The sequence below is a fragment of the Chiloscyllium plagiosum genome, unplaced genomic scaffold (assembly GCF_037043375.1).
Source record: "Chiloscyllium plagiosum isolate Xiang-an unplaced genomic scaffold, Cpla_swu_hap1 HiC_scaffold_3, whole genome shotgun sequence".
Taxonomy (NCBI): domain Eukaryota; kingdom Metazoa; phylum Chordata; class Chondrichthyes; order Orectolobiformes; family Hemiscylliidae; genus Chiloscyllium; species Chiloscyllium plagiosum.
The window spans coordinates 121219500-121236999 of NW_028270141.1; the positions used below are offsets into that span (position 1 = coordinate 121219500).

At 40.5% G+C, this 17500-nt stretch overlaps 1 protein-coding gene across 5 annotated transcripts in view; it reads left to right on the forward strand.

Moving 5' to 3' along the window:
* The window catches only part of fig4a (FIG4 phosphoinositide 5-phosphatase a), a 106772-nt gene that overhangs the window by 2526 nt on the left and 86746 nt on the right, over positions 1 to 17500 (forward strand). For all 5 annotated transcript variants that reach the window (XM_043687117.2, XM_043687118.2, XM_087983072.1 and 2 more), the window contains exons 2-5: positions 1920 to 2058; positions 9617 to 9715; positions 10289 to 10412; positions 11736 to 11892. In XM_043687117.2, the coding sequence (XP_043543052.1) occupies positions 1996 to 2058; positions 9617 to 9715; positions 10289 to 10412; positions 11736 to 11892 (443 nt within the window). In that variant the 5' untranslated portion in view covers positions 1920 to 1995. The remainder of the gene's footprint in view (positions 1 to 1919; positions 2059 to 9616; positions 9716 to 10288; positions 10413 to 11735; positions 11893 to 17500) is intronic.

A 17500-nucleotide genomic window follows, 5' to 3' on the forward strand; every position in this document is an offset into this window, starting at 1 on the left:
TCTTTTTCTCTCTCTCTGTGCCTATGTTAACAGTTACAGCTTTCAATGATGCTGCTGAAGAAACAACCCTCTATGACTTTTTGCAATTTATCTATATAAATGGTCGACATTGCTGCTGGTGTATAATGAACATCAGAGCTTTTCAATGTTTCATGTGATGTATGGAGTGTTGAGATGGGTATCCTGCAGTCTTGGAGTTCTGCTCATCTTGACAAATTAAGAGTTTTCCATTATATTGATATATTTGAGAATGTCTCTTCTTGTGGGACAATCTAGAATAAGAGTTACATTTTTAGAATAAGGGGCAGGAGGTTTAAAACTGAGATGAGAAATTTCTTCTATCAAAGGGTTGTGAATCTATGAATTCATTACTCCACAGTCTCAGATGCCAGGATATTGAATACATTCAAGGAGTAGATAAACAGCTCTTTAATTCATTATTGATTGAAGGGTCATGAGGAGCAGGTAGGAAACTTGAAGCCAAGATGAGATCAGCCGTGATCGTAATGAATGGCAGAGTAGGATCAAGATGGTGAATTGCTTAGTCTTGCTCAAAGTTCTGAAGTTCCTGCACTTGCACCTTTCAAATGGCGATAGGCTTGGAGAAGTCGGTTGAATTGCTTACTGAAGAAGTCCCAGTCTTTGACTGTGTAACCACAAATTTTTGTGGCTGATGCAATTAAATTTCTGAATAATGGTAAACTAGAGGATGTTGATGATAATGCCTTTGAATGGAATGAGATGTTTATCACATGGCACATGTGTAGCGCAGATTTGCAAGGTCTAATTAAAAATCTTTGATAATTGTGTGTGGAAACAAAATAGTTGATTCTTGTGTAGAATCTTGTTTTAAAGAAGTTACTCTGGTACCATGGTGTAATAACATCTAGTAGTCCAGAATCCTGTAGAATCATATAGCACAAAAACAGACCTTTCAGTCCAATTCATCCATGCCGACCAGGTTTCCCAAATTAAAGTAATCCAACTTGCCTGCATTTGGCCCATTATCTCTCTCAACCTTTTCCTGTTTGTGGATCTATTCAAATGTCTCTTAAATGTACCTGCATCTACCACTTCCTCTAGCAGTTCATTCCACATGTGAGCCAAAATTGCACCTCCCAACCCCCCCGCCCACCACTGCCCTACAAAACCCTTTTAATTCTTTCTCCACTCACCTTAAAAATATGCCCCCTAGTTTGAACTCTACCCCAGGGAAAAAGTCCTTTGTTATTCACCTTATCTATGCCCCTCATGATTTTATAAATGCTTATAAGGTCACCCCTCAACCTCCTTTGCTTCAGTAAAAAAAACCTCCACTCTAACCTTAACTCAAACCCTGTACTAACAGTTCAGAGAACGTTGATTCCAATTCTATCAAGTTTTGGAATTAAGAGAAAACTTTTATATACTAGATTATTACCAAATTCCTTCAGTCCTGTCCTGGTCTCACCTATGTGACTGGTCCTAGATGAAAAGAATATTGAAGAATTGCTCAAACAATTTGGGGTTTTCAATAAATTATATTCCTAATGATACAAAATCTGGGAAGTAAGTGCTCATTGTGATTTGACACGCACAATCTCTCGTATGTGTTAATTAAATTGTTAAATTTCACCAATTGAGTCAAGCCAGTTCACATGGTGGCATACTCTGAGAGTAAAATGTGTAACCTTCTAGTTTGGACTTGTATAAGTTACTGGACTGGAGCAGTTTTAGAATTCTTCAAAGCAGAAAATGTGTATAAAATATGTATACAATTAGTTTCGAACTCCTGCTTTTTACACTGCAATTTCTTTTCTTTTTCAAGTATGTATTAAATTCCATTTTGAAGGTTCCTATTGGCACTCTTAAGATGTTATTAAATCTGCAGAAAGTGATTTGCTGGACTATTAAGTATTTCATTTTGTTTCTTTTTTTAGGTGCTGTGTGACTGTAAATGCAACCTAGACAGATGTTGATGTACTAACCTTGTCAGAAGTCAATTTTGTTGCCATCATGCCAACAGCACGATCGGTCATTAATTGTATTCAGAAACTGGTTCTGTACGAAACCCGAGCAGTATGTTCAATTCTAATTATTTATGTTTTGTCAGTGGACTTTACAATTTTTACTGACTGCACCTAACATCCTGTGTTAGAGGGAATTAGTACAGATTGTTTAGGATAAATAAGGTTAAGTGAGTGGTTATGGTGAGAGGACAGGAAAAGAATTCCAAAGATTGCACTCTCCTCTATATTTTGGTATTTAAATTCTGTTTCTTTTTCAAAAATAATCCATAATCTTGCTCGACTCTCATGGCTCAGGCTGATCACAGGATCACATTTCCACAAGCTTCTGAATTCCCTGCATTATGTAGACATTGCAGTTAAAGCTCACCCAAAGGTTGTGGAGTTGAGCTGTCTGCTTCCAGGCAGCTTTGGGGTAGACTAACTTTCCCAGTACAAAAACTATTGCTGTACTTTTGACTGCAATCCATCTGAACCCTATCTGCCAGGGGCAGAATTGCTGTGTGATCAGCCAACTGACAGACTATCAATTGGACATTGACCTACTGGACTCTAACTCGAATAAATTGATACCAACATCTTTGAATCACTTTGTCGGGGGTAGAAAAGCAAAGCTGTAATTCCTTATCTTCCCTTTCATCCAATCAATCTAGAAAATCTTCTCAGAAATGCCTCCAACATATTTGTACCCTTCCTTTAAACACTACAGTTTTGTTGTGCTGATTTGAGATGGTAGTCTCACCAATGCTCTATATAACTGAAGCATAACATCCTTGCTTATGTTCAATTCCTCTCACTGTAGAGGATAACCTTTCATTCGTCCTTTTAGTTACTAGCTGTACTGGTTACTAACTTGTTGTGACTCATGATAAATGAGGAATTAACTCCTGAAGCTGACCATCTCCCATGACGAGCTAGGAACCTGCAAAACTCAGGATAAATAGTCATAGAGTTTTATAGCACAGAAAGAGGCTCTTTCATCGATCATGTCTGCACTGGTCATCGAGCACCTATCCATCGTAATCCTATTTTCTAGCATGTAATCTTGTGTGCAATGGTCTTTAAAGTGTACATGTAGAAACCACTCAAATGTTGTGAATATTCCCACATCTGTCATACTTTCAGACAGTGAGTTCCAGACATTGTTCGCTCTCACTCTTTCTCTCTTTCCCCTCTGCTCGAAAATCAGATTTACCCCTACCACGCATGCACCTATAGTTTGCTGACTTATCCCTACCACTCTTCTTGGAATATGGTACTATGTTAGCTACTCCTTCTGGCATCTGTACCCTGACCTGAGAGAATTTAAAAATCAATGGCAGAGCCTCTTTTCTCTCTTCCCACTGCAGCTTGGGATACATTGCATCTGAGGCTGGGGATTTATCAACTTTCATGTCTGCTAAAATTGCTAAATCCCCCTCTTTTCCTTGATGTAGTACTTTGAATTATATCACACTTCCCTCTCTCTTATTTTTATACCAGTATCATCCTTTTTGAAACCTCAGCTACACCTTTCAACTCTGCACATGCATTGCAGTTTTGATCCCTAATGGGCCTATATTTTTGCTGGTTTTTCAGCACTTTAGAATGGATTTAATTCTGAGCTAGAGTTCAGGGGAAGAGAAAGAGACTTTCCAGCTTCAAAAATTTTAACTGGAGCTGCTGGGGAAGATTCACCTCCCCTGCTAACAGTTCAAGTCTCCTAACCCCAGAGCCAAGTGTTGAAGCCTTTCAAAAATGAGATTTGTTACTAAAGGTAAAGAGGATGATCTGAAATCCTTCACTGCTTTTGAATAGGTAGGAAGAATTGTGGACCTTCATTATTCAGGGTCGGTTAACAGGAAAGTCTGAAGATATTCATTCCAAGCTGATTATAGATAAAAAGCAGCCATCCATGCTGCACTCCAGAATCATCTTGCCAGCAATTCCAGAGTGCTTTAAGGATATCCATGCAGATCTTCTATCTGGAGTTCACAATGCAAAATCAAATTGCTGCCATTCTCTCAAAATCTGTGAATGCATTTAGTGGATCAGAGTTTTCACAGCTAGATAAGCTATAGTAGCTGATGATAGCTGTGAAATCAATAATAAATGTAAGGTCTCAAGCTGACCCTTTCAGACACGTCCCCCAAAAAAAGAATGATGGGAAGAGATGAATAATTAAAGGAAAGAAAGTACATTCCTGACCAGAATGCTGGTTAAAAGAGAAGTTGGTAGCAATGGTGAGCATCCATCAGAATACATCCTGAGAGGATGTTCTAAATCTTTCACCTTCCTTGCCCCCAAGCATACTCTAATAGTCAAGGCTGAGATCAAAGGATTGAGTTGAAGTTGTATGATTGTTCTCCTTCACTGAGTTCACCTTTAATGTGACTTAGTCTCTAATCCTGTAATTGTAGGAATCATTCTGGCATTTCTGGCAGCAAGTTTAGACTTGGTACCGAGAAATGACGTGGCTGGCAATCAATCATAGTAACCCCAAAAGAGACAGGGCAGTTAAGCACCACAAGGAAGACTTAGCAGCCATAGGAAGGAAGCCAAGCTAGAACTTGCCAACATAAATCAGGTTTAAAGAGGGCCCATAGGAAATAAACAGGGCACAAAGAGACCCATCGATCAAAAAGCACTTGACCTGGCTCCTGTGGAAAGGAGTTTCTTTGAATGAACTCCTTCAGCAAGACTCTGCAATGGTGCTGGAGGGCTGGACTAAGTTCAGTAGCCTTGCAAGGGTCGTGACTATCCAAAGGGGTTTTGACAACCCAAGTCAAATCCTCAGAAATTTAAAGTGCTGGGCTGACAGTTCTCTTCATAGCCAGATTAAATGTAACCCCAAGGTGTTGCTATACCAAAGGACAGATGACATGCAAGGTCTTTCACCCAGTCACTGGCAAAAGACAGCTGTAGTACTAGAGCAAATATAGCAGAGACTGAGAGTCATGTAGCCAAAAGATACCAAGCAGATGTCTCCTCTCCAGAATTAACTATGAATGCAGAAGCTTCCCAAACCAGACAGATACCAAATGCTCACTGAGCAAGAAATCAAGTGAAAGAATCTTCCCATACAGATAATATGATAATGATAGAAAGGCCTTATTCAGTTAAAAAGCTGTGGTAATATAAATAATGATAAATACGGTTATGGCTAGTTTCACGTTTTGAAAAATGAGACCTTTGTTAGTGTCTCTCTTCTAGCTAGCTGAAAATATTGCATAGTTAACTGGAAAAAGTGATTTTTTTAATCTTAATGACAGAGGCATGCCATTGGCATTCTGAGAGAGCAGTTTGCAAGATTGGCTCGTTCTTCCTAACTAACCCTAACCGATCTTCCTTAGAAATAAATTGTATTATTAATGCTCTTGATGGCACTAGGCAAACCCATAACTTATAGAAATTGCAAAAACACACTTTTGGATGCACTCTGATGTTTTACTGTTGATTTTAAGCACTGATGCGTACATGCTGATTAGGAGGATGATAATAGCACAATATCTATCCAAAATGTTAGATTTAAACTTAAGACAAGCTAGCTATATATTGAAATCAAACTACTTTTGTCTCTTAAAATACAATTCTTACTGTCCAGTATCTTTTCTAATGTTTTTTAAATTATTCTTGCTCCGTGGCGGCACGGTGGCACAGTGGTTAGCACTGCTGCCTCACAGCACCAGAGACGTGTCTGCGTGGGTTCCTCTGGGTGCTCCAGTTTCCTCCCACAGTCCAAAGATGTGCTGGTCAGGTGAATTGGCCATGCTAAATTGACCGCAGTGTTAGGTGAAGGGGTAAATGTAGGGGAATAGGTCTGGGTGGGTTGCTGTTCGGAGGGTCAGTGTGGACTTGTTGGGTCAAAGGGCCTGTTTCCACATTGTAAGTAATCTAATCTAATCTACACTCTTCAGAGTTCCCCAAATTAATTTTGTATGTGCTCCTCCAAAAAATAGATAGGTTGACCTATCCAGATTGCTGTCAAGATTTTCAGTATCTCCAACGATAGTTTAATTGTCATATTAATTTTGAGTTCACTTAATGATTTAGTATTTTAAGTGGTACATTAATGTTCAAATTGCAGATGAATTTTGGGAGAAGGCAATGGTGTAGTGGTATTATTGCTGGATTAGAAATTCAGAGATGAAAAATGTGGTGCTGGAAAAACACAGCAGGCCAGGCAGCATCCGAGGAGCAGGAGAATCGACGTTTCTGGCATAAGCCCTTCTTCAGGCTTATGCCAGAAACGTCGATTCTCCTGCTCCTCGGATGCTGCCTGGCCTGCTGTGTTTTTCCAGCACCACATTTTTCAACTCTGGTACACCAGCATCTGCAGTCCTCACTTTCTCCTAGAAATTCGGAGATCCAGGTAATCTGGGGATCCAAGTTGGAAACCTACCATGGCAGATAATGGAATTTGAATTTAATTTTTTAAAAAACCTGGACTTTCAAGTCTAACGATGACCATTAAACCATTGTTGATTGTCAGAAAAACCAACCTCATTCGCTCATGTTCTTTAAGACTGAAAAATCTGCTGTCCTTGCCTGGCTGGGACTGTATGCGACTCCAGAGCCACTGTAATATAGTTTACTCTTAGCTGCCCTCTGAAATAGCCCAGCAAGTCACTCATTCAGATAAACTATTTAAAAGTCTCAAAAAAATGAATGAAATTGGATGGACCACCTGGCATCATCTAAGGTACCAAATGCAGTCCTGTCAGCTCTGCAAAGTCCTCCTTACTAACATTAGGGAGCTTGTGCCAAAATTGGGAGAACTGCCTCACAGACTAGTCAAGCAACAGCCTGTCATTATATATGATTCCATGAGTATGACTACTTCCCAGATACCATGATCCCTGAGAATGTTCTGTCCCAACAGCTGGACAAGCCCAGCAGAAGTAGCAGTACACTAGTATACAGGGTATTAGCTGCCCTGGGAGTCTTCAACATTGACTTTGCAGCCGATGAAACCTTGTGGTATCCAGTCAAACATGGGCCATGAGAACTCCCTTCTGCTGATTACCAGATACCACCTGCCCCTAGCTGATGACTGTGCACTCCTCCATGTTGAATAACACTTGAAGGAAGCTGTGAGGATGGCATTGGTGCAGAATATACTCTGGGTGGCAGACTTTAATGTCCACCACCAAGAGTAGTTTGATAGCAGCACTACTGATCAAGCTGGTTGGGTCCAAAAGGACATTGCTGCTAGACTGGGTTTGCAGCAGGTAGTGAGGAAACCAACAAAATTGAAAAACATACATGATTTCATCCTCACCGATCTGCCTGCTGCAAATGCATCGTCAGTGACAGTAAGAGTGGACACACCGCAGTCACATTGAAAATACTTTGCATCATATTATGTGGCACTATTGCTGTGATTCAAGGGGAACTGGATATTGTAAAGGCTATGGATGCTGGCAATCATATTGAAGACTTTCTGCACCTCTCTCCAAATTATTTCAGGACAGCTGCAACACTGGCATCTACCAACAATGTGGAAAATTTATATGTCTTGTACACACACAACAGGACAAATCCAACCTGGCCAGTTCCAACTCATCAGTCTGCTCTTGATCATCAGTCCTATCAAGAAACACCTACTTGGTATTAATCAATTCACTAATGCCTGGTTTGAGATCTGACAGGACCACTCAGCTCCTAACCTCTTTAGAGCCTTAGAATTCCAGCAGGGAGGTAAGAATGACTGCCCTTGATGTCAAAGCCATATTTGACTAAGGGAGTCCCAATTAATATTGGGGAAGTTAGAATCGCCCACTACAACAACCTGTTGTTTTTACATCTTTCCATGATCTGCTTCTATATTTGTTCCCCCATCTCCTGGCTATAGGAGGTCTATAGTATAACCCCATCACTTATCTTATTCTTGAGTTCTGTCCATATGATTTTGGCAAGATGTTCTCTCTTTGTGCAGCTGTGACATTCTCCTTAATCAGTAATATAACTCCCCACCCCTTTACATCCCTCTATAATGTGTGAAATAATAAAACCAAGTAATGTTGAGCTGTCAGTCTTGTCCTTTTCTCAGATGATGGAAATGTGTTGCTGGAAAAGCGCAGCAGGTCAGGCAGCATCTAGGGAACAGGAGAATCGACGTTTCGGGCATTAGCCCTTCTTCAGGAATGCTAGACTGGAGAAGGGCTAATGCCCGAAACGTCGATTCTCCTGTTCCTTAGATGCTGCCTGACCTGCTGCGCTTTTCCAGCAACACATTTCCATCTCTGATCTCCAGCATCTGCAGACCTCACTTTCTTCTTGTCCTTTTCTCAACCAAGTTTATGTTATGCTCTAGTTCATTATACTAATCCAGGTTCTAAACTCATCAACATTACCTGTTCTACTCCTTGCATTAAAGTAAATACACTTCAGACAGCCAATCTTTGTTAGTCTGCCCCTGCCTGTTTTGCCTATTAGTCTTACTTGACTTAACTGTCCTTTCTTCTCAATCACTGCACATGCTGACTTACTGCTCTGGTTCCGACCCCTTGCCGTACTTGCTTAAACCTCTCAAGTGGCACTAGCAAACCTCTGCGTGGATAGTGGTGCCCCTCCTATTTAGGTGCAACCCATCCCTTCCTTTACCGGACCCTCCGGCCCTGGAAGAAATCCTGATAATCCAGGTATCCAAAGCCCTCTCTCCTACAACAGCTCTTTAGCCATGTATTCAACTGTATTATGTCCCTATTTCTAGCCTCATTAGCACATGGGCATTCCTGAAGAAGGGCTTATGCCCGAAACGTCGATTCTCCTGTTCCCTGGATGCTGTCTGACCTGCTGCGCTTTTCCAGCAACACATTTCCAGCTCTGATCTCCAGCATCTGCAGACCTCACTTTCTCCTCACTAGCACATGGCCCAGGCAGTAATCCCAAAATTATAGCACTAGATGTCCCGGTTGTGAACTTCTGACCTAACTCCTTAAATTCCATTTGCAAGCTCTCCTCTCTCTTCCTGCCTATGTCATTAAAGCCAATATAGGTCACCACATCTGGCTGCTTACCCTCCCCTTTCAGAATATCCTGTGCCTGCTCAGAGATACCTTTGACCCTGTTGGAGGGGTGGTGCCACATACCATCTTGCAGCCACAGAAATGCCTATATGTACCCCTAACCTTGCCACTTGCCTACAATTTGACCCTCCCTGGTGTACATCAGAGCCAAGTATGATCCCATTGATCTGGCTGTTGCTGTTGCTTTCTACTGAGAGACCATTCTCCCCACATCCCGTCAAACAATATCCAAAACAGTTGAGTAGGGAATAGCCACAGGGGACTCCTGCACTGCCTGTCTGCTACTTCTGTTGATCACTTTCAAGTCTGAATTGTAAAAATATTCCTATTTGAACAGTAGAATTCAAGTGTGGCTAGAGCTTTGTTAGTTGAATCCCGAGTGCATAATACTAACCTGCCAACAATTCACATAGGTTTGTGCAGTAGTGAGAGTGCAATTCTTCATAGAGAAATAACTTGAAAGGTTGACCTTGAAAAGCACAGAACATTCAGTAAGGATAGATGCAGTCTCGTCTTAAGGTGTTGAGAAATTTGAAGACAAAGTTTTTGAATAAAAAATAGGTGTTGAAGAATATATATTTGTTCCTTTTTCTTTCTTAGAGATATTTCCTGGTCGGAAGTAATCATGCAGAAACCAAATTCAGAGTTCTGAAAATAGACCGTACAGAGCCTAAGGACTTGGTTGTTATTGATGACCGTGTAAGTGCCACCAAAAGTCATATTAATGGTTTTGTTTCATCATGCTATGTTGTTGAAACGTTTATATACTTCAGTCGAGTACAATTACAGTCATTTGTCTCAGTTATGTAGAGTTCAAAGCACAAATAATTCCATCTTCTCATGTCATCCATCCTTGCTACATCACAATCATTCCACACTACTTTGTCCACCACTGTTGGGAATGTATTTGCAATTTTGCTGACTGGATTTGTCATTACTTCTGTGTACTCAAAAACAGCATCAAAAACCCTCAGCAAGTCAATCAGCATCTGTTCAGAGAATGAGGATTTGCTTTTATGATTTAATTATTTCGAGATTGGTGTAGACTTAGGAATTCTTTTGACAAATGCTGATCTTACTGAGCGACTAGTAATTTTGAAAAGAAATTTGAACTTTGCAGAGATTAAGTGAAAGAATTATGCCATAAGGTTTCTCATTTCAAATAAATAAATTGAATACAAGCCTTCCAAGTATTAAAATTTTTGTTGTTGATCCCAATTTTTTTGAATTTGTACTCCAATTCTAAAATACTTGTACATTGTTTTGATTTAGCATGTATATAATCAACAAGAAGTTCAGGAACTTTTAAGTCGTCTTGACATGGGAAACCGATCGAAAATTGGGCAGAAGGGATTATCTGGGCTTTCACGTGCTGTATCAGCTTTTGGCATTGTTGGTAAGAAATTGGAAAACATCAAAGTTTATCCTTTTTTTTTCAAGAGATTATTTTTTATGTATTAACTGCATAACTGTTACATTACACTTAGTGGTGCAAACAGATACTTGTGCTGAATACGATATTTGCTTTGCCAAGCAATATTTTATGATGAAGACTCTTTTATGTCTGTGGTCTCTAACATTGTATTTGATATGCAAACTGTGACATTAAAACCTGACTGTCATAGATATCCTTACCATAAAACAGTAGCAAATCAAACATGCAATCAGGCATGAACAAAATGCGATCTACAAAATTCTGAATGTACTAATTGGAACCTGTTCTGAGAAACCTGAGGCTTAAAAGATGGAATTACACAAAACCAACCCCATCATCCCCTCCTGAAATCCACAAGACTGTTAATTGTATCTCCAGAATACAACAGTAAAGAAAAGGTGGCCACCATTGATTTCAGGGAACCATAAGGATGCTGTCCCATTAGATAGTACTGAGGGTGAGTTTAACCTGAGAGTCACCATATCTCGGGTGAAGAGTAAGGTTGAGAAGGTGGAATCTTCATGGTAACTTTAGCCACATGCTAACTGATGATCCCAAATCCCCAGCATCGAGTGCAGCTCATTATCTAGAAGGTTACATATTAACATGGATAGAAGATTGATTGATTGACTGGCAGAAAACAGCAATATACATAAATCAACCTTTATCTGAATGGCAGAACCTGATTACTGGAATGTTACACAGGCCCATGCCAAGGCCTCAATGTTTTACAGTTTACATTAATTACTTAGATAAAGGGAGCAAAGGCATGGTATCTAAATTCACCCCCTTCTGTATCTTCATCTAAAACATTTGATTTGGATGCTAAAAACCTGGGGTCCCAATACAGATCCCTGGGAACTTGTTACATCTCACCAATTAGTGTGTGTTCCCTTATCCTTACTCTGTCTCCTACCACCAACTAAATTCTAGCCTATTTAATACATTTACTTTCAATCGTGAGCATTTCCAATAATTTTCTTTTCATATTTTTAACTCCCACCCTTCACTGCCAATTGCAGGGTTAATGGGGCTAGTTGTTCTTTGTGAATCAGTGCCCTGGCTGAAATCGATACCTTGGTACAAATGTGAGAATGAATATGTAACCTTTCTCCTTCTGTATTGTTTAATCTAGTGCCATGATTTCCCTCCATTGAGACATCAAGAATTTTGTTTAAACTAAGATGCAGTAAATTTGTCTTTTATTGTATATGGTTTGATTTTTGTCATGATACAAAGTTCCACTTATGTTAAAGGCTAACAATTTATATTTTTCTCACACAGGGTTTGTCAGATTTTTAGAAGGATACTATATTGTACTAATAACTAAACGAAGAAAAGTTGCAGATATTGGTGGCCATTCAATTTATAAAATAGAAGACACCAACATGGTCTACATTCCAAATGACTCAGTTAAAATTTCCCATCCAGATGAAACCAAGTAAGTGAGCACCAAACAATTTCAACAGATTGAGTCAATTTAATCTAATGCTGATTTACTCTAATTTAAAACCTTGTATACTACTTTCCCGAAGACTGCTTTTTTTTTTACAGCTTTTAGCTCTTGTTTGATTGGCATCCTTCCATATACATGAGATCATGAGTGTAGCTCAGAACCTTAGTGAGGTCAGATGGGATTACCTGCTATACTACTACTGATTGCAGAACAAGCCACTTCTGGAAAGGTGAAGTCTGTCACAAGGCCAAATTCCTGGCAACAGACATATATTTTGGATGCTGGTGAGGGGAATAGCCTCTCAGGAAGGCAACAACAGCCAAAATAATTGCACCCTGGTTGGCAGTATTGCACAGTGGAGCAGTTAAAAAGTTTGGGAATGCAATAGTTGTGGGAGATTCAATTGTAAAAAGACTGGACAGGCATTTCTGTAGCTGCAAATGAGGCTCTAGATGGTATGTTGCCTCCCTGATGCTTGGGTCAAGGGACGGGGAGGGTGAACAGGCTGTGGTCGTGGTACGACATCGATTAAAAATAGGGAAGAGATCTTAAAAGCACAATATAGGAAGTAAGTTGAAAACAGAACCTCAAAGGAGATGACCTCGGATTTACTACCATTGCCACATGCTAGTCAGAATAGAAATAGCAGGGTATGTCAGATGAGCATGTGGCTGAAGAACTCGTTCAAGGGAGATGATTTCAGATTTCTGGGTTGTTGGGACTGGTTCTGGGGAAGGTGTGACCAGTACAAACTGAATGGGTTACACCTGGGCAGGACCAGGACTCATGTCCTTGGGGAGCATTTGCTAGAGTGATTGGGGAGATTTTAAACTAAAATGCCACAGGAGGGAACCCATGCAAGGAGTCAGAGGAAGGCAAATTAAGGACAAGGACAAAATGCAGAGTGGGGAGTAAGAAAAGTGATAGGCAGAGTAAAGCATTTGGGTTGAGATTTTTTTTCACCCAGAAAGCGGTGAGCCTGTGGAATTCACTACCACAAAAAACAATCGAGACCAAAACATTGTGTGATTTGCAGCTAAAGGAATCAAAGGATATTAGGGAAAAGTGGAACTGGCTGCTGAGATGGATTATCAGCCATAATCATAATGAATGGCGGGAGCAGGTTCAAAGGACCAAATAGCTTACTCCAGTTCCTATTTTGTGTTTCTATGACAACGTGTTAATTTCTCCCCTTCCCAGTAGTTCAGGATGATCTCTTCTTTGATGACTTCTTTGACATCTTCGCCGATCTGACATCTGCTTTGGAACTTCTAAAATCACTTGTCATCATGGTGCTAGATTCTTGCTCACAGTTCGTGTTATCATTTGCAATCATTGTCGGCTAAAGATCCCACTTGTTGTGATTGATATTGTGGGCTTTCATATCCTTTGACAGGATCCGTGAATTGGAGCCGAGAGTGCACTGCTGGTCTCTTGACTTTGGCTATCTCCATCTATAACGTATCTTTTGAGATGCAGCTATCTTCCATCCTGCTCAAATACCCAAGCCAGCAAAATTTTCTTAACTTGATTGGTGTTAGCATGCTCAGCATGTTTGCCCTCGAAAGTACTACCTCACTGGTGACTTTATTTCCATATGATGCCAACAGTATATCATAAACAACAGTCATTGAGCTTTTTTTCTTGTCTGGCTTTGCTCCATATATCAACTTGCTGCAGATAGAGTCATAGAGATGTATAGCACGGAAACAGACCATTCAGTCCAACTTGTCCATGCCGACCAGACATCCTAAATTAATGTCCTATTTGCCAGCACTTGGCCCATATCTCTCTAAACCCTTGCTATTCATATACTCATCCAAATGCCTTACCAACTTCAATCACTTCCTCTGGCAGTTCATTCCATACATGGACCACCCTTTGCGTGAAAAAGTAGCCCCTTAAATCCCTTTTAAATCTTTCCTCTCTCACCTTAAACTTATGCCCTGTAGTTCTGGACTCACCTTCCCCAGGGATTGTTTTGCTATTGTCTATTTACTCCATCCATGCCCCTCATCACTTTATAAACCTCTATAAGGTCACCCCTCAGCCAGCTGCAGGGAAAACAACCCCAGATATGGGTCCCCATAGATAGCATCTCAACCCTGCATATCAGTTAGTTGTTTCTCCATGCCTGTGAATCTTTGGTGCTGACCTTTTACTTAGGCAACTAGTACAGTATGAGCAACATTCAAACGTTCTCTGATCAGGTTGTGTTGTACTTTTTCTCTTGGTTTTCAGGCTTAATAGAATCATAGAATCCCTACAGTGCAGATGCAGGCCTTTGGACCATCAAAGTTCCCACCAACCCTCTGAAGAGCATCCTACTCAGATCCAGACCCATCCCCATCCCCATCCCCCTACTCTATCCATGTAACACTGCATTTACTATGGATATGGGCAATTCAGCTTAGCCAATCCACCTTACCTGCACATCGTTCGGCTCTGGGAGGAAACCAGAGCACCCAGAGGAACCCCATGCAGATACATGGAGAATGTGCAAACTCCACACAGACGTCAACCCGAAGCAGGAATCAAACTCTGTTCCTGATGCTAATGCAGCAGTGCTAGCCGAACAAGCACTGAGCCACCCTGCTGCCCCAATAAATTGAGATACTTCCCAACTGATTAAACATCCTTCCATGTCAGCAGGGAAAATATAATATTGTTTGGATCACGGAGTGGGAAACACAGGAACACATTCTCAAGTTTGTTATGATAAAGCCCTTGTATTAAATGGCAAGCTTTGAATGACCACACTGAGAATGGTCTTTTCTAAACAGTTTGAGGGCACGTGGGAGCCCCTGAGCAACCAGTATTCACCATTGTCCTACATACAAACATATTATGCATTTGTAGAAAGATATAAACAATGCTATACATTACTGAGGAGTGTACTCTCTACAGACTAAGAGGTAGGCTAATCAGCTTAAACATGACAAGTGAAAGGTCTATCGCTTGACTTCAGGGATTTCCATTTGCTGAATATAAATAAACAGAATAATACAAAACAGTGTAGGGTCACAGACACTGCCCAGTTTCATCCAATCTTAATTGCAAAACTGTCAGAACCTTGAATTAAATTGTGCCATGCATGTTATCACAGAAGGACTCATTGAGACTGTGAAGCTTGGAAGGTTAACCAGTTAACCCAAGTATCCAGTAGAGAGTTGACCTGTTAAATGATGAATTATGTTGTGAGTTTGTTAAAAGAAAATTAGTGTAGTTTCTGCCCCTTGCACTGCTCTGGGAGGTTATATTGGGAGAAGGTCATGTCCATGTATGGCTGTGAGGCCCTATTGTGCCTCCAGGTACATTCTGTTGGCTAGTTAGAGGAACCTCTTCTGACTCTGTCAAAGATTCTCCTCATGATACTGAGGAGTGAGATGCACAAGTGGTTGTGGCATCCCCTAGATTGCTTCTTTTTCTTGTATAAAATGACAGTATTTATGTCATGCATATCCTGTGGAACAGAGCCTTCTCTCCAAAAGAACAGCGAGTCGTGAGTTCATGGAATGCCCTGCCAGTAGCAGTGGTGGACTCTCCCTCTTTATCGGCATTTAAACGGGCATTGGATAGGCATATGGATGATAGTGGGCTAGTGTAGGTTAGATGGGCTTGGATCGGCGCAACATCGAGGGCCAAAGGGCCTGTACTGCGCTGTATTTTTCTATGTTCTATCGGCGATAAGATAGCAAGTATGACTTTTTTGAGTTGCTCAACTGGTATTCCATCCTTTCTAACTGTTTTTCTCACTGTTAGAGAGTCAGTGGACTTTCAAGCTTAAGAAATTGAGTTTCTATATTACGTCCAAAAATGATAGTTAGCTGTAAAAGATAATCAGTCAGAGGTAGCAAGAGACCCACCTCATGTTGCTGCAGCCGCTGGCTGTCTTCTGTGCAACTATCTGAGCATGATATTGTTGCCTGTTTTAGGTTTCTTCAAAAGATGATTGAGTATCGGAAATTTATCCTTCATCAGTATTTATCTGGTGAGTCACCACATAGGAGGGATTGTCGGAGTGCTTCTGAGAACGCTGACATTTGTCATTATGTTGATATGTAGCATGTCATTGTGTTTGGGCTGATATGGTTTCCGTGGTTGCACTTTCACCTTACTATTGACAAGCTGCTACTTTAACGACTACATGGAAGTTCTTGCTTATAATTTTACTCCAGATGTGCTTCTAAGCATTCTCCTTACTGAGTCTGTTTGTTCACCTGACCTTATCTACAGTGTTCACATCTATTCCATACAAAGCCATGCTGTACTTCCATTTCATCCTTGTCCACTTCCATTTGACCTTCTTACCATCTCCAAGGAATGAATTTAAAATTCTCATCCTTTACAAATCCCTTCATTTTATTTTCTCACATCTTACTCATCATCTTTATTCCTGAATGAGAGCACATCTCCTCTACTCTTCTGATTCAGTAGTGCCAACTGTAACATAGTATATTCTGGAGTAGAGTGGTGCTGGAAAAGCACAGCAGTTCAGGCAGCATCCAAGGAGCAGGAAAATCGACATTTCGGGCAAAAGCCCTTCGTCAGGAACTTAGTATAACCTATTCTTTATCCAGGTCACATCACTACCCTGCCCAACATAACTGGTTGAGGCTTGTATTTAAAGTTTTCATTTGAAATGTTTTCATTTGGCAGTCTGAATCATAGCTGCTCACAAAGATAAATGCAGATGAAAGAGATCCTGTATACTGTACCATACAGTTTTCCTGTCTTTATTTCTAATTCACTACCTCAAAAGATCAGTGCTTTGTCACAAAAGGTTGCCAAATTCTGAAATCCAAATATTGGACAGTTACCAGAGCCTATTTTAAATGAAAACAATCAAAAATTCTTGTTTCATTCCGTTGGGGCTCATTACACTCCAGTAACCCAGCTGCGAAGGATCGAACTGGAGCTAATCTTCCCAAGCTTAGATAATCATTTGTTTACAGATTCTGATTGCAAGAGAACAACCAATTTCAGACTGTTCCTGTTTGTAGAACACGAGTAAATCCCCAATTTATGCTTTCCATATGCAAGCGATTAACTACAATTAAAAATACATTTAACAATTAGGGTACTTGTGACACAGTGATGGTATGCCTAGCCCTGATCCAGGAGGCTCAGGTTCAAGTCCTACCTGTTGTGCAGATGTATCATAACCTCTCTGAACAGATTGTTTAATAAAAATAAATTTATAAATGATTTATACCTCAAGAGACTGCTTGAGACATTCTAGCTGCCAGCATTGTGTGACATAATGGAAAGCAGATCTCTGTCATCTTCCCCATAAATCTTATGCCGTTCTTTGCTACAAATCTTTACTAATGATTCTTTGCACGACTCTGCCTTCTACAGTTTGAGAGACTTTTAGTCATTGAAGCAAGGTCAGCTAAGTGGACCTCAGAATGAGTTCCCTGACGCGGGCTGTTAACCTGATCCAATCGTGGAGTCGTGGCTGACATATAAACGGGAGTGTTGGGGTTCTGAGAGCTAGTTGTGAGATAGTACATGAGACTGACCCAGCTATGTACATGTAAACAAAGGGTGATTTGGTGACAGGATACTGGACTTCGTAGAGTTATTTCTT